At 33.7% G+C, this 18,910-nt stretch overlaps 1 protein-coding gene across 1 annotated transcript in view; it reads right to left on the minus strand.

The window, feature by feature from the left end:
• The window catches only part of RYR3 (ryanodine receptor 3), a 753,032-nt gene that overhangs the window by 75,618 nt on the left and 658,504 nt on the right, over window positions 1-18,910 (minus strand). Inside the window, 5 exon segments of the mRNA XM_074289179.1 lie at window positions 2,384-2,443; window positions 3,458-3,628; window positions 6,164-6,178; window positions 12,191-12,283; window positions 12,391-12,478. Of these exon segments, the coding sequence (XP_074145280.1) occupies window positions 2,384-2,443; window positions 3,458-3,628; window positions 6,164-6,178; window positions 12,191-12,283; window positions 12,391-12,478 (427 nt within the window).

Consider the following 18,910-nt stretch of genomic DNA (forward strand, 5'->3'; position numbering starts at 1 on the left):
ACATGGGTTTTTGATAACACTATAAGAATGTTATAAGTAATTAAAAAAAAGCCCTCAAAATGAGCTCAGTTTGGTAAGGAAAATAATTTAATGCTATATTGGGAGAACAAGGAGGATTGAAGAAGAGATAGATAGAAAATTTATTTGAGATGTATGGGGCAAAGATAACTGATAAGAAAAAATAAAGCTGCTTAATTCTTATTTGTTTCTGTGTCCTCTGCAAAGAAGAATGACCAATATATTGAAAAATGAATGACAAAACGCAGGTGGCTAATTAGAGTTAATAAGGAGGAGGCTGAGGCAAGCATCCAGTAATACCTACTATTTGATAGACATTGTGCTTAAACATTTTACAACTATTATCTTACTGAACAGGGAGTTCATATATTTGAGATAAATAGATAGCCAGGAGAGAGTGAGAAGGTACCTAGCCATTGTGGATGAATTCAAGTAGCTAGGACCATTTGAACTTCATCCTTAAGTACTAAAAAAGTGACATATGTGATTGCTGAATCAGTAGTTATATCTGAAAGATATAACTGGAAAACAGAAGTGATGCCATAAGATTAGAGAGCAAATATCCTGATTTTTCATAAAAGAAAAAAGAAAGCAATCTGCAAAGTGATAGGCCAGTAAATTTGACTTTGATCTCTGAGAAAATTCTAGAATGGATTATTTTAAAAAGAGTTGGAGAAAATCTAGAAAGGAAAGCAGTGATTACAAAAAGTCTGCATGGTTTCTTCAAGAATTTATTCTATCAGACTGACTACATTTCAGTTTTGTTGTTGTTACTAGATAAGCTTTTTATCAAAGCTTCTGATAATGTATCTTATGCTATTCATATGGGAAATATCTTGAGATACTGATTACACAATTAGATGGATTCAGGATTCAGGCTAGATGGCTGTACTGAAATAGTTGTTAATCATTTATTATCAATTGCTCTTACAATATTTTATTTGGAGTAACGTTTAGCTCTAAGGTAGATGGAGAATATTTGGAACGGGGCAACCAGGAAATACTTGGTTGGTGTTTTATGAGGATGAATTGAAGGAACTGGGCATTTTTGTTTGGAGAAGAAAAGTCTTAGGAGGGACATGGTAATTGTTCTAGATATATGGATAGCTGTCATATATAAGAGAAATTATACTTGTTCTATCGGGTTCTACAGAATAGAATCTGAAATAATAGGTGGACTTTTAAGCTTTATCTAGGGAGAAAACCCAACAATTTCTCAACAATTAAAGCTGTTCAAAAGAGTAAAGGACTACTTGAAGAGCTAGTGAGTTTCCCTTCCTTTGACATCTTAAAATAGAAGCTGGAAAACCACTTGTGGAATATGTCATGGGGGTTTTCCTTTCATGTACTGATTAGACTATACAGCTGCTGAGAACCCTTTAACTCTCAAATTCTGTGATTCTTTGATTAGGTGAATGTTAGAAAAAGAATTGCTCTGCTATATAAACAGGCATCATTTTTTGAATGCCAAGGCTACCTTCTCTTCAGTAATACCTTAAGAAAGGCATTCTTAATATTTTAAGAATAAGCATAACAAGTTAACATAATGACAACATGGGAATGTAACTCTTACAAACCATATACTGTCACCTTCTCCTCATCCACTGAAGTGAACTACATACCAAGTTTTAAATCAGTCTCTTCTTAAATACTAAGGCTTGTTTTTAAAATAATTTATAAACAAAGTTTATTAATCTTTTGTGTCCTATGTTTTTTCCTCCCCATGCTTCCAGGCTCATTTCTACTTCTTTTCCTGGAATGGCTGAGGATTCTTATGATATTATCCTTTTTCCTTTTTTTTTTCCTTTCCCCATTTTTACTATGAAAGTGATTTTCTTTTACTCTTGGAACATAGAAAATCTGAGAACCTTCTATCTTACTACTTTCCGGAAGAATTACTTGTGCATTTTCGGATGTGAATATATTTAGTTATAAATTTCTGGAAAGGACATAACTTCTCTTCAGTTTTATGAAGTCAATGTCTAATCAGTCTCATTGTTCAGAAACTTGTGAATTTAATCCAATGCTTCACATTGCATTTCAACTAATTTTTTCATGACTGATTCTCAGATTTGATAGAAGATACAAATCTAGAAATTCTCTGAGTTGATTCCTCCTTGTTTTTTTCTATATATATCCTGAAATGTTATTAAATGTCAATCAAACATATTATTGTAAAAATAAGAGAAGATTTTAAAATGTAGGAAAAGAATTTGACTAAATAAAAACTTACTGAGATTGTTTTGAAGATGTTTTTTTAATTTTGTATTAATTCCAGAGGGAATTATAAAATCCTTCAATGGTCAATATTCCTAACTGACTTTTAGAAAGAATAGACATGTTCAGTGTCTCCTTGTGATATTACCTTTTCCTGCAAGTGCAGGTTATTCCTCAGATGATCTTTGACTTCTTCATCTGTGTCCCTCTGTGGAAAGAGATTTTGAATTTTGTTACTTGTGGTCTATTGGAGTGAGTGAGGGAGATGAGTCATAAACTGGTATTGCTGGTACATTGTTGCAAGGGCCCTTTAAATGGGCAAGCACAGCGCAACAGGAGATTTGAGTGGCCCAGAAGTAATCTCTGTGGATATAGGACTGCCCTGTGGGTGGGATCCTGTCCACACTGAGATAGCTTCGTAATGGGTGACGGCTCTCTTGGTGGTTGGTTGTGTGTGTGACCTCACAGGCCCTTTATAAGCCCACTGCAGACAGCAGTCGCTCTCTTTAACCTGGCTCCCTAACTGGGGGTAGCCAAGCCAAGTGGATGGATAGCCGAGAGGTAAGGAGTTTGGTAGTGAACATGTGGGTCTTCAGACCAGGTGTTCACTAGGGAGTTATGGGCAAGTCAGGGCATTATGTGAGTAGGTATAATAAAGGCTTTTAAGATTACACCTGGCTGTTCTTGAGTGTGCTACCGGTTATTAAACTATAGATTCAAGAAATCGTGGCCAGAGACCATTGAAGGCCTCAGAGGAGACGAGCCTGGTAGAGTTGACACTGCAAAGGTCAGTGGTCAAAAGTACTCTGTTGGGCCTAGGACAGATTGGTAATAGTAACTGCCAGGAGGGCATGTTACACATTGTACAACTAAAAATGAAAAAAAAATAATGAGGCACAGAAGTAAATAAATTTATCCTGAAGGAGGCACCAGGTCCTGGAGTAGTTTTAACTACTTAGACTAGTAAGACTTAGTTAAGTCTTTTCTCTCCTGTGAATCTTGTTTTTTCCATTTGCAAAAATGAGACACAAAAGCATTTATTGCAAAATTGCTTGTAATGAGGGTTGAGAAGGATGATGTTTCAAAGACATTGATATGTTTTTGAAACTACAGGTATAAACATTATTATTATAGCATTAAAATTTAAGCAATGTCCAAAGCAGTGGTATATTGTAATTATCATGTGTAGTAGATTAGCTAAGTGCATTTCAGATAGACTTACATAACTGTATCTTATTTTTGCCAGGGAGATCAGCTCCTGATCACCTGGAGTACACATATTTAAGCCAATGGGTAGCATTTTCTTCAGTGCAGCCACAATAAGAGATGTTTGGATGGAGTACAAATCACCTCTCCGTTTTGTTTTCTTCCGCTCTTGGTCTTGTCCTCCAGACTAGAAGTTGATGGCAAAAAAACAAAGGAGAAAAAAACAAACAAAAGAACATTTTAGTGATTCTTTTAAATTTTTCCAATTTTTCCAATAAGTAGTCTGCTTCCTTGTGGCTAATGGCTTTTTGAGATTACAGATAGGGCCCAATAACATTTCAAAGGACAATAAAAATTGGTGGACTAAAGAAACAAAATGTAATCATGTAAGCAATTAAATATTTTTGTTGATTATTAAGGTAAGTAAGAATATCATGAAGAATGAAAGTTTTAACTATACTGTTTTTATATGTATATATTTCTCACATACATCCCAATATCTTCTAGATCTCATGTATTTTTGAACAATGGAGATGGAGAGTGAAAGGAATTGGTAGTATTTTTAAACTGATTTAGTTTCCTGATCAAAAATATGTTGGAAAGAAATACCATTTTTTATACTTACAGAAAAAATTTTAAAGGGCTATTTCAATTCCCTTGGCAAAATTGAGGAAGTTCTGCACAATGGTCCCTAGAGTTACAATGACCTAAATTTAATTATCATTTCTGTACTAGGAAGCCAGCAGTAGCAGTCAATTTAATCATCTTCACACTAAGGCAATGTGAAAACTTTCCTAGAAAAAAGAAAAATTCTGGGTGGAATTCTCTTAAGAGGAGATGCTAATGGAGGGAAGAATCCTAAGCAAACAGAAAAAAAAGTTTTTACTATTGCAATTTAACAGATTTTCATCTTTTTTCTCTTTCTTTTAAAAATCCTTTTTAAAGATAGTTCATTAAAAACATATTGAAGGAATGGATAGCATTCTAAATGTGTGAGTAGCTTGTAGCTGGTAATTAATCACATTCCATTTGGCTCATTCTACATGATTTTAACTGGGAACAATTGACAAATGGGCTTCATATTTTTCCTAGAAGATGTGCACTTTAAGAAGAACATGATCCTAGATGTGGCTCTTTTTCTCTCATAGTAGAAATTAGTACATAGAAGGAAGGAAGATGGTGAGGAAAGGATAGAATAATTCAGGCATGGGTGAGGGAGAAGAAATTTATATCCACCAAATCTTTGCTTTCAGAAATGCCCATGGAAATGTTGAGGGCAATGAAATGATAACAGCACTATGATTTACAATGAAACATCAACAAAAGCCCAAATATTGCTTTGTGGACAGACTGCTGACAGACAAGATGGTTTCCCCAGATTTTGTGGTACTGATATGCAACCTAAGTCTTAGGGTAAGGCAGGCTTTTTTTAAAATATAGGAGTTGAGATTTATGAGGATAAAGAAAAGATAAACTTTGTAACTAATATTTCCTTCCTTCAAATTGTTCAGTTCAATTTAATTTTAGTAGAAGGAGGTAATCTTAGAAGTGTAGATCTTCTCATTTTTAAAAAGCTTGCCATTCCCCTTCTATTAGGAAGGTTAGACATTTCCCATTTTACCTCTGACTCTGGATAACACTCTCCCACTCCCAACCTCCCAGTCTGTTGCAAGAGTTTTCTAACTGTTTGAAACTGTAGGTCAGAGAATACACATTCCTGGGGCAGTTGATATCTATAAAATAGGACACTGAAGTTGCAAGAAGTGCTCTATGATCTGATGCATATAAAGGTGGTTGCAGGTAGAGAAATCACCAGGGAGTCACTGGGATCTCAAAGGCCACATCCTGTTAGTTTTTTCAGTGGAATTGAGGTCACTCAGCATTCAAGGTTCCCCCAAAAAAATCAGGGATGAGGGGCTAAGAGGAACCTATAAAGAGGAAAGGTGGGAAATAAGTTCTTGGGACAAGAAGAGGAAGGTAACTATGTGCTGAGTTCTCCAGAACATAGCAAAAAGTAAAAACCATTATCCTCCAAAATAAAGCTTGAGTCATTTTTTTAAAATTTGTTTAGGGTAATTGTAAACCTGACACCAGCTCAAAATGTCTTTCCCTTTTCTGGCATAGGCACTAGGTGGAGGGGTCTGTAGGCTAGAAAGAATACATGGAGAGAAATAAAAAAATTGCTTAAGAGGAGACTATAACTTATATAATCACCACCATCACCACCTTCATCAAAATCCAGCTCCACTGGCCTTTCTATTTCAAATGCCTAAGTGGGCTTTGGGGAAAATGCTAATGGAGAACACTGGTTTTCATAAGAATCATCTTACGGTTTCTTAGAACAAGGACAATGACTAGGACTTTTCTGGTGGGTATGAGAAGTCAAGGACTATATGGAAAATAGTGGCATTTTTGACATGAAGATGATAAAATTAAATGATGACCTGGGCTGATAGGCCTGCATGTTCACATCTTTGCCAGAGTTGTTCCTAAAAGATATTATTCCAATTGGACTGGATGATATCCCACATCCAAGAATCTAAATTCATTAATTTTATAGAAGAGTAACCATGTTCACTGATCCAGGGTAGAGAATTCCAAGTGGGGAAAATCCACTCCATACCACCCTCCTGTTAATCACAATGAAAAGGGTAGCCAGAGTCTGGTACCTCTATTACTAGGACAGAAAAAAAAATACATAATACATGCATTTGACCTGTACCTTTACTTGCATGGCCTGTGTGAAAAGAAAAAAAAAACAAAAAGAAACAATAGGAGAAGAGTCAGTTAAAGCAGGGGGCCCACACTACAATGTACTACATAATAATCACAGTTTCTTGATCAATAGAATGGAAAATCAAAGTACTTCGAAGTATTGAGTGATAACCAGATGAATAGTTAAGATGTAGTTAATGAGGCTGAATTTTGTTATTAAGAAAAAAAAAGTTTAAACCCAACAATATACCATTAAAGTGAGTTCATTTCAGTAGTCATCATTACAGAGTGTCTGACAATCTGCATCTGGTTAGCAATTGGTTCATTAACTTTCATCCTAAACTCATGAAATCTAATATCTTTCCCTTAATTAGATAAGGAAAAAAATGCTTCTCTTGTTTTCTCTCCCCTTCAATTCCATCTTTCAGACTAGATATTCCCAGGCTAATAATCCCAACTTCAATTTTTCCTTTTTGCCACCTCACCTTCATTAGCGGGAACTAAGATACATTTTACAACTTCTTGGAATATCATTCTGATTTTCAAACAATATTCTCTCCTAGACTTATAAGTCTATCTCAAGTGAAAGGACAACATTCACAGCTTCTTTTTGTTAATTATTTAACTCAATTGTATATTTTATCATTATGGTCCTTACAATCTGGGCTGGAATTTTTCTAATTTCCTTAATAAGCTTTAAATATCATTTTGTTCCTTTTCTGAGCATGTATAACATTGTTTTATATTACCTTTAATTCATTCTTATTTTCTCAACTAGACTATAAGATCCTTGAGAGCATACCTTACTTATCTGTGAATGTTCCTGATCACTGAGCACAATAGATCTAGTCCATAAATGCCTGTTGAATTGAATCTACCAACATTAAAATTCCAATGAATTAACTAGAAATCTCTTCTGTCTAATCAGAAAAAATAAGGATTCCCCAAAATAAACACTACCATAGCATTTAACTCCCATATGTAACATTCCCATTATTCAAAGAGCAATAATCTTGTGTTTTCAGAGACTGGGTGGCTTCTCAGGCAACATGTAACATTGTAATTATTGAAGTAGATATCACGCAATTGCATCCTTTCTCTACATAAATATGGTCTGTAGGCAGAACCTAGCTTACATGTATCCTTCCCATGTGTGCTACTTTTCACAACACTTTCATGACAATCCCAAGACCTTGCCTCTCATTTCCTATCTCTCTTCATCCCTACTTTCTACCCTACTTAAGGTCCTGCATCAAGCTATAGAAACTCCACTGGCTTAGAACCAAAAAAGTTCTTGTTTTTTTTTTCTGCAGTTAGATGAGAAGAAAAAAGACTAGGTATTCATGATTCTCTCAAAGAAAAAGCATTGCAAGTTGAATACTAAAAGCTTTTCCCACAGATATATTACTTTTGCTGTGCAGTTTCTATAATATATATTACAAGTTTTAGTACACCCCCTCCCTGACACACATGTGTGTGGGGAATGTGTGTATGCAGTTTTATTACTCCCTGGACTTAGACAAAATAGATAAATTTACCCTATTTCATGAAACTCCATTCTGAACAATTAGGACAGTACTATATTTCAGTTACATTAGAGATTAAATAAGTATTTGTGACTTGATCTGCAAATTTAACAGGCATATTAAAAAACTCATTCTATAGTAAAGTGAATTCTGAATTCTAAACAACTGATTTCAAACAAAACTTCTAAAATACAATCTGTTCACACATTGGTGATTGTCTATATTTTCATTTGATGAGAGGAAAACAAAATTAGAGAAAGACCAATAGAATTTTGGCTGCCGAAGTATATGATGTGTTCATGAGCATCTTTTTATGTATGTGCACATATTAATGAGAAACAGTAAATGTAATTGTGTGTGTGCTTCTTAAACCACTAGTGATCATCTGCACCAAAAACATTTTTAGAGCTTTCCCAATAATTTTTATTAATGTTCCAAGATTAGATACTCTCTACATCTTTTGAACTACTAACCTGATCTTTTAAACCTAATGAAGAAACTAGTACATCTTGAGCTGAACATTTTCTAACTTACCATTCCCCTCCGAGGAAGCAGCTGCCATTTTTCCAGAAAAAAATAAATTAAAAACAAAGAAATGCTCAGCTTTAGGTATATTTAGCTTAACATATATTAGCACACTAATGTCATATAAACAAAATATACAATGAGCACTCTACAAAATGATTTTTCATTTTCCAAGGGAAAAAAATATGGTCTTAGGACCAAGAATAAGTAAATCTGATTTGAACAATCTTGCTCACAGTATATTTTCTTTATCTCAACTTTCTTTATGTTCATGTAATCACATATGGGATTGGAATGAGCATGCAGCATTCATGTCCACATACCTCGACACAGACCAGAATGTGCAGAAATAATTTACACCATACCAGTATTCATGAAGAGTGGAGTAAAAGCAAGCACAAGAGGAGAAGCCATGAACCTTGTTCATCAAGTAGAGAAGGGAAATCTTATCATAGGCAGATGGGGACAAATGGGGAAATCAACTGATGTTAATTAATAATACTACTTCCTAGCTCCTACATGCTTTTCCAGAATAGAAATATCTATGGAAAGTCTGAAAGCAATATTAACCATACTGACATTTACATGGCACTTTGGTAGTTTGCAAAGCACTATCATTTGAGCCTCACAACAACTCTGTGAAAAGGTGCTATAGGTATTATAATCCCCATTTTTACAGATGAGAAAACTGAGGCTTGAAGAAGATAAATAATTTACCCATAGTCACTATCTAGTTAAATATCACAGGAAGTACACGAATCTAGGCCTATTCACTTTGCAACATTACTTCTAGTGAAGTATCCTTATTAAGTAGACAGCTCACAGAAAGTACATGTTGTCCTGCGCTGAGTGTGACCCTTTAATTTTAATCTGGGAATAGGAATCTAGAATTCTGGTAAAGCTTCTAAATTGTATTATTCTTAGCTGAAACTAGCTAAGCCCATGATTGAGACATCATATGCTAAAAGAAATACAGCCTTACTCAAATATTACAGATATAATATAGATATAGGAAAGATATAAATGTTTAATCTCTGGTTAACTACATTTCTTCCACTCTTATAATTCTTTGTGCCTATACAATGCCCACCTGTCCTTAAAAAGGTAACTCTAGCACACTTAATTTAAACTAAAGCACATTTTGATGACCTTTATAGAGGGAGCAAGTTAATAGACTACTTTACTTTGCCAGAATGAAAATTAAGGTACAGAAGAATTAAATGACTTGTCCCTAGTCACAGAAAAAGCGAATAAAAAGCTCAACTATGGGCTAACAGAAACTTCTGATTAATAATAATAAATAATAATAGTTAGCATTTACATAGCATTTTAAAGTTTGCAAAGAACTTTATAATTATAATCTTACTTTATCCTTACAACCATCCTTGGAGGCAGAAACTCTTATTATCTCCATTTTACAGATGAAGAGACTGAGATAGACATGTTATCCAAGATGATACACTTAATAAGTGTCTGAAGCCAGATATGAATGCAGGTTTTCCTGATTCTTGCATCAGCACTCTTATTTAATTTGCCACTGAAAGGCTTTTAGTTCTTTGGCTCATTTCTGAAATCACACTGCCTCTTAACCAGGGCAAAGAAGCAATAAGAATGATTTTATATTGAGGAATATGGTATTAGTTAACATCTAAGTATAGTATATGATGACATTGTAACATATAAAGACATGACACAGTTGCCTGATTAACATTGAAAAAGATTTGCAAATTATATAAATAAAAATGAAAATGCAATGATTTTACTTTATAGTTTTACAAATGCTAGAGACTTCTCAAAAGGGAATATAATTATTTCATTAGTTTTTATTTTGTCTTTTTTCTTTTGGTAAAGTATGCATTCATAAGGAAGTATCTAAATGCTATGTTGTAAAGGAATTAAAAATAACAGTAATAACGTATACACAAGGATTTTATCTTTTTATCTCTAGTTCCTACCATAGTGTCTTGCACACAATAAGTACTTAATAAATGTTTGTTGAATTGGATATGTTTTTCCTCTATTTAATATTATATTCCTCTTCCTATATAAGTGATTACACCGAGGAGTCATGTTGGTCTAATAGATTAGTTTTGAAATGTCATCATTCAGTTTCATCTGATTTGTTCAACAATCACAAACCCAAGGAATTTAGGTCATCCCTCATCAGAAAGGTGAAATCCAGGGTTAAGTGAATTAAACTTATTTTGTTTCTAACCATGAGTGTTGGTCTAATTAAGAAGAAGTAGGTAATTAATTAAAAGTCCAAGGAAAAACTAATTGATTGGAAAGGCTGAAGTGATTATAAGAAGGAAGAGAAGTTGTTTGTGACTTGGGGACCATGATGTCAATTAAAAATAAAATTTTCCCAATGGGAACCAGAACTCAAGACAATAATTAAAAGGTGAGACGAATAGTGACATCAGGTCAGAATTCAGTGGTGGAAGTGCAAGATATGATCTATAGCCTAAAAACCTTTATTGTAGCTATACTTCAATTTAGCATTAATTGTGCTAATAATAAGATGAATTACTTTTTAAAATTCTCTAACAACACTTGCAAAAGGGTAACATAAAATGGAATTATATTTTCATAAAATCCTCTTGTAATGTGAATAACTCCCTTTCTCCAATTTATATGTTCTGTAAATTTTGACTTTCACATATCCCCTTTTATTAAAAAAAAAAGTCACAGTCATTTCTGGTTCCTCAAAGCAACAATCACAGCACAACAAACTGGAAACATTATGAAGTTTGGAACTAAAGGAAGGGAAAAAAACCTTAGGAATGTTACATTGAATCTATTACTTCCCTAAATTCAAAACTAGCTGTAATTTTTAGTTTTATAGCCTTGAGTGAGCCTTTTGATATAATACTAGCATTCGCTTACAATCTTAAATAGAACAAAGGCATTACAATGACTCACTTTTGAATCAATGCTTTGAATTAATGCTACCACTCTTTGTAGTAGTGATTTTAACTTACTTGGGAATCCTCATGAAAAATTCACCAGTATATTCTTCAATATGCAGCACCCTTATCTATATTGCATGATATGTAAACAGATAGGTATTACCAGTATTTTATATTACACATAGCTTTATAAATACAGTCAACTCTCAATTATTCTCACTTATAAAAGGAGGGAGAAGCCTGATTGATACATAGCAGTGAATGATGTACAAGTCATTTAGATTTGCCTTTCATTTTGCACTTACATTTGGATATAGGTATGTTTAATGATTTAGGAATTCATATCAAACAAAATGAAATGACAGTCTGAAGAATTGACTCAGGAAGAGTTAGAAAGCTTATTTCCTTTTCATGTCCATCCTGCTCAATTTCTCCTTAACATTCCCTCCTGCTAGGAAGAGGCTATCCTCTCTCAGAATCATAAGTCTGTTTTTCAAACCTTCCAAGGAGCTGTGAAAGCACTGAGCTTCTGAGGGCTTCTCTGCATGAAAAAACTGAGATGCCAACAAAACTTGAGTACAATGTCAGGAAATGCCCCAGATATCAATTAAGAAAGTATATAAAGTAGAACATATACTGTTAATAATTTTCAAAGCAATATTTTCCACTAGGCGTCTATCTCCTAACAAATAATCAAGAGTTGACAGTATGTACATATGTGTTTGCATTTTTGCTATAAGGTAGGTAGCTCTATTTTAAAAGCCCAAGTTATAGTTTTTAAGATCAACCTTTTAAACAAGAAAATTTTAAAATTATAATGTAAATCCTAAAACATTTATATCTTTTTCAGTATGTACAGCAACATCTTATTCATAAAAGAGGATGATTGCATATTTTGAGGTACATTTTATTCTGAATAATTTTCAAGAACAATGAATTTTTTTGGTCGTTCCTTGGCCTATCTGCAAAAAAACTGCCTCAATACAAAATTAATCCAGAATAATATCAGACATCTAAATGTTGATAGAGTCCTGAGGTTGAATATCTTTTAAAAAATGACACCTATTGACTTACTTTTGACATCTTGCTCTTGCTGTCTCCAGTTAAAAATGCCAGATTGTTAATTTCATTCTGAATTACAAAATTTTGCTCTTCTCGCTTAAAGTTCTAGGGTTAAACAAAGCAAAAATAAAACAAACATTACTGCAAGATTTCCAGGAACCATGCCTTTTTTGACAAGAATCTTAAACACAGGGGATGGGGAGGCAGCTTACGTGTGATTTACACCAAAGGATAAAAACCTCAGCCACCATTCGGAATAGCTCATCAGAATCAGCATCTGGGTTTTTAAGCCAGTTAGATCTAGGGCAAAAAATAAACAAATTACATTTTCAAATATTCCATTTTGAAACAACCAAATTATGAACTACTTATTCCATTGTTTAAAACCAGTAACCCCTGCAAACATCAAAGCTGAAAAAGGAAATGAAACTATTAGGAAGAGAAGAAACTAATATTCTTTGCTTTGTTCAAAGGGCAAAGATTTAAATATTCTATCTGACACAATGCTGCTCTACATTTAGGATCCCATTGAATATTAATGCTAATGATGATAATGAGAAGGGACATAGAGAGAAATAAGCTTTAGACCCAGATTAAGATACCTTGGCTTTACCACTAGAAAAAAGTAATTGGGTGATGCTGGGCAGGTCATTTTCTTGGCCTCAGCTTCCTCTTGTGTAAAATTTGAGGGTTAAACTAAGCTGTAAGATCCTTTTATATCAGCATATTCTACATTAAGAACAAAATCAAATTTATTCCAAAAAAATTGTAACATAATAATGTATGTGTTTAGAAACACATTTAGAGCAAGATATTTTTGAAAGACCTAAACTGGATCCACCATACATATGATACTGCCTTGAGTACTTTTTTGGGGAGGGGCCAGAATATACACACATATGTAAATATGTATACATTCACAAACACACATGTGTGCATAAAACATATGAATATATATTTGAAGAAGAAATTCATATAGGTAGTTTATCAATGGAAACCTGTATCTTAATGAAATTTGATTTTTATTGCTGCAAATTACTGAAACAAAAAAATTATATGGTGACCATATTTTCCACATCAAAGAAAGAACATATGATATGACTAAATCTTATATTTTCAAAATGTACTACTTTTCCCTTCAAAATTGAAAAAGAATGGCAGAAATTTAGGATATGTGGGTTTATTATAAATTCATATATCCCACAATCTCATATGTTGCAATAATTTAGGGCAGTGGTTTTCGAACTTTTTTACTCAGTGTCTTTATACTATTAAAATTTATTGAGGTTCTGTTTGAAGATTTTTTGTGAATGTGGGTTATATATATAGATTTTTACCATATTATAAATAAAATTAATTTTGAATTTGTAGATCTTCTGAAAGAATATTAGAGACCCGGCCCGGTGCCCCAGGATTCTCTGGGCCATACTTTGAGAAGCACTAATTTAGGGCAGCAGTAGTCTGATTTAATTTTGAACTAGAAACATATCTTGTTGAAGGGCTTCCTGAAAAAAAAAAAAAAAACTACTACCTAACAGTGTTTTTCCTAACAAATGAGAAAATAAAAGGCATGATAACTATAAGAAATGCAAATCCATTGTTGATTAGAATTGGTAAGCAAATGAATGCCTTTTCCTCCTTAGCAGGGGCCTGTTCTTAAAAATCACTGATTTAGAGATTTCTTGATGTGTTTGATGTCAGTTGTTCTGGTCAAGGACTCTTATGTCTCTGATAAGGTGTAGGCAGATATGAGATATAAGGTCTCCTCCAAACATGAAATACTATTTCCTGAGATTCAAATGTACAGAAGATTGAATTTTGTTGAGGATCAACATTTAATTTATACTTCAATAGCTACACTGAACTCTCTCTTGTTAAATTAAACAACATAGCAAAATCAATAGACAAATTGACTCTAGGTGAGGTTGCATTTGATATTTTGTACTAATAGTCTCAAATTTCTCCTTTAGGAAGAGAAGTGTTTCATCCTCTGTTCTCCAGGATCAACATTAATCATTGCTTTTAATCTAAAATCATTTGCTTCTTTATATCATATTTATTTAACCATTGTGGTCACTAAATATTATTTTGCTCCTTCTGCTTTGTACCAACTTATATGAACCTTCCTATTTTTATTTAATTTGATGCAAATTCTTTAGAGAAACTTGTTTTTTTTTAATCTTCAAAATCTAGATCTTTGAACCATATTTACAATCTGTGTTTCACATAAGACATTTCTGAACTTGTAAGCTTACTTAACACACACTTTTCCTGGCATCATCATAACCATCATTCATTACTAATAGTCTAAAGATCTTTGATTCAGTATTTTATTTTCTCTTGGAGTATATCAGAGACTCTCCTGTATAAATAATAGGTAGGGTACTATACTTTTATAATGATCTGATTCTGAAATCAATAGAAAATATATTTATGAGAAAGGTTCAGGAAATACTACTTTGTATACATACAAACAAATATATATATGCACATATATCAGGCATGTAAGTATGACAATGTGAAATTAGAATTTTCAATATCAGTTTCTTAGGCTATAGCATTAATGTTTAGAAAGTCTATTTCAAACTATACTATAAAGCAGTGATTATCAAGACAATCTAGTATTGTTTGGAAAATAAGAGAAGAAGATGAACAGAACAAATTAGAAATTGGAGAATAAGAAACAATAGTACTCAATAAACAGGGTTTGATAAATCAAAAAACATAAATTACTTATAAAAGAATTTGAGGGAGTTCTGGGAAAACTGGAAAGCAGTTTGGCAGGAATAAGGCTTAGGCCAATATTTTCTATATATTCTAAATATATATTCTAATATATTCTAAAGGGATGTAACGTGCTCTCCTGGCAGTTACAATTACTAGCTTAATAACCGGTAGCGCACTCAAGAACAGCCACGTGTAATCTTAAAAGCCTTTATTATACCTACTCACATAATGCCCTAACTGATGCCCTGACTTGTTGGTTCCCGAGTGAACACCTGGTCAGAAGACCCATGTGTTCACTACCAAAACCCTTACCTCTTTTGGCCACCCATCTTGGCTTGGCCACCCAGGCTAGGGAGCCAGAGTGAAGAGCACCAGGTTAAAGAGAGCGGTTGCTGCCTGCAGTGGGCTTACATAGGGCCTGTGAGGTCACACACACAGCCAATCAGCGAGAGAGTCACCCATTACGAAGCTATCTCAATATGGCCAGGATCCCGCCCAAGGGCAGTCCTAATATCCACAGAAATTATTTCTGGGCCTCAATCTCCCGATGCACTGTGTCTGCCCATTTAAAGGGCCCTTACAAGGGATACAGGAACGATGTTAAAGAGCATATTATAAAATTATAAGAAAATTATAAAATTATAAGAAAAGCAGATCACATACTTCTCATAACTAAGGATAATATAAACACGAGATAGAGGCAATTACAAAAGATAAAACAGATAACTGATTACATGAATCTGAAAACTTTTGGTTAGACAAAATTAATGCATTGAAAATAAGAAGAGTAGTTGCTGAATAGGAATTTTGTTTGCAAATTTCTCTGAGAGCTTTTGTATCTAAGATGTAACAACATTTATATCAACACACATATTCCCCAGTAGGTAAATGGTAAGAAGATATGAACAAACGGTTTTTAAAAAGAATTGAAATTTATTAATGACTATATTAAAGGATGTTCCAAATTACTAATAATAAAGGAAATGAACATCAAAACAGCCCTGAGGTTTCATTCCACACATTGCAAATTGGCAAAAGTAACACAAGATTGGAATAATTAATGTTTGAGGGGTTGTAGGATGAAAGGCACATTGATGCACTGTTGTTGCTGTGAATCAGTACAATTGTTTTAGAAAGAAATCTGGAATTATGCAAATAAATTAACTATAATGTCCATATTCTGCCCCAGGAATTTCATTATTGTGCTTATATTCCAAGGCAGTTGTTGACAAGAAACAAATATTTATATACACTAAAATGATTATAGAAACCCTTTTCATTATATCAAAGAATTCAAAATAAAGTAGGTGGCTATTCACTGAGGAAGGGTAAAACAAACTGTGGTACATAGATGTAATAGACTCTCTGTTTTAAGAAATTCAGAAAAGCTTGAAAAAAATCATCCACATGAACTAATGTAAAACTGTTAGGATTCTAACAAGATGTTAAGTCAGTTGTCTAATTTAGCATGGTACTTAACAGTTCTCTAGTTCAGAGTTCACACCTTTCACACGTTTAAAAGAGCATATAAAAGGACAAGCCCACTGAAGCTCCAGGAGATTCAGAGTCAAGATTCATTTCCAACTTCCACCTTTGTGCTGGCTGGAGATATTCGGACAAGAGCTCTTGGGAACCAAGGAGAGAAATAGGCCTCTGTTAAAGCTAACCGGGCCCAGGAAAAGATTCAGGACTTTGAAAGACACAATAAAGGATCTGGACTTTAATTCCTGGGTGCATTTGAGGTGATTACTGAAACTGAACTGAAGCCAAGTCTGCATCCAGAAGCTCCCCAAGAAATCTGCTCCAAGAGAATGGTTATAATTTGGAGAACAGAACATTACATAAAATGAAGAAAGCTGATCCAAAAAAATAACATTCTTAATGACCATAGCAATGTAAATGGAAAGAACCACACATATATAAATATAAAAACTGAATGCTGAACTGTGTATACCCTTTGATCCAGCAGTGCTACTACTGGGCATATAATACCAAAGAAATACTAAAGAAGGGAAAGGGATCTGTATGTACCAAAATGTTTGTGGCAGCCCTTTTTGTTGTAGCGAGAAACTGGAAAATGAATGGATGCCCATTAATTGGAGAATGGTTGGGTAAATTATGGTATATGAAGGTTATGGAATATTATTGCCCTGTAAGAAATGACCAGCAGGAGGAATACAGAGAGGCTTGGAGAGACTTACATCAACTGATGCTGAGTGAAATGAGCAGAACCAGGAGATCATTATACACTTCAACAACAATACTGTATGAGGATGTATTCTGATGGAAGTGGAAATCTTCAACATAAAGAAGAGCCAACTCACTTCCAGTTGATCAATGATGGACAGAGGTAGCTACACCCAGAGAAGAAACACTGGAAAGTGAATGTAAATTGTTAGTACTAATATCTGTCTGCCCAGGTTACATGTACCTTCGGAATCTAATGCTTATTGTGCAACAAGAAAATGGTATTTACACACATGTATTGTATCTAGGTTATATTGTAACACATGTAAAATGTATGGGATTGCCTGTCATCGGGGGGAGGGAGTGGAGGGAGGGGGGGATAATTTGGAAAAATGAATACAAGGGATAATATTATAAAAAAATATATAATAATAAAAAATAATTTAAAAAAAGAAAAAAAAAAAGAAATGACCAGCAGGATGAATACAGAGAGGCTTGGAGAGACTCACATCAACTTATGCTGAGTGAAATGAGCAGAACCAGGAGATCATTATACACTTCAACAACCATACTGCATGAGGATGTATTCTGATGGAAGTGGATATCTTCAACAAAGAGAAGATCTAATTCAGTCCCAATTGATCAATGATGGACAGAATCAGCTACACCCAGAGAAGGAACACTGGGAAATGAGTGTAAACTGTTTGCATTTTTGTTTTTCTTCCCAGGTTATTTTTACCTTCTGAATCAAATTCTTCCTGTGCAACAAGAAATTTGGTTCTGCACACATATATTGTATCTAGGATATACTATAACCCATTTAACATGTATGGGACTGCCTGCCATCTAGGGGAGGAGGTGGAGGGAAGGAGGGAAAAATTCAGAATAGAAGTGAGTGCAAGGGATAATGTTGTAAAAAATTACCCATGCATATGTACTGTCAAAAAAAATTATAATTATAAAATTAACAAAAAAATAAAAGTATAAAAAAAGAAAAAACTGAATGCTACAAAATTATAAAGAACAAATATAACTCATTAAAACAAAACAAAACAAACAAAAAACTAATGTTCCACTGGTATTGCTATATGACTGTGAGTCTCCTAATATCCGTCTTCCGCAAATTTAAAATAAAGGATCATTCCTGGCAGATAGGTACATGGTATGTAAAATCAGATTGCAAATAGTAACATATAAGAAACCAGAAAGAGGAAACAGTATAAAGCATATCAAAGAAATTTACAATCTAAAAAGAATATGTTGATTATATGATGATAGCAATTATAGATATATTGCCTCCCAATCTGTCCAGTTATCCACTGGTATCCTTGTGAGGTGAGGAGAAAGTAATAGAGGCTCCCAACATGTTACATCAATTTAACCTGTACAAGAGTTCTGCATCAGGTATCTGGGCAGAAAAGTGTGGATGATAATTTGTTATCATTAGATAGAATATCCAAATCAGTGAGATCACTGGAGTTTCTGAATATTTTAAAAGGGGAATTATGTAGATTATTCATCATCCAAAACATATATTTAATCTTAAGAGAAATATCAGTTTCCCTTTCTTCTTTTATTATTTATGCTGAATAAAAGAAACATGTTTAAAGGTCCTGGAATATTGTGTTCTTTTATGAGTAACACATTATTTATTTATTTATCTATTCATTCATTCATTCATTTATCTATCTATCTATCTATCTATCTATTTATTAATAGTTTTTATTTACCGGATATTTGCATGGGTAATTTTACAACACTGACAGTTGCCAAACCTTTTGTTCCAATTTTTCCCCTCCTTCCCCCTCCCCCCCCAGA

This window comes from Sminthopsis crassicaudata, chromosome 2 (assembly GCF_048593235.1).
Source record: "Sminthopsis crassicaudata isolate SCR6 chromosome 2, ASM4859323v1, whole genome shotgun sequence".
Taxonomy (NCBI): domain Eukaryota; kingdom Metazoa; phylum Chordata; class Mammalia; order Dasyuromorphia; family Dasyuridae; genus Sminthopsis; species Sminthopsis crassicaudata.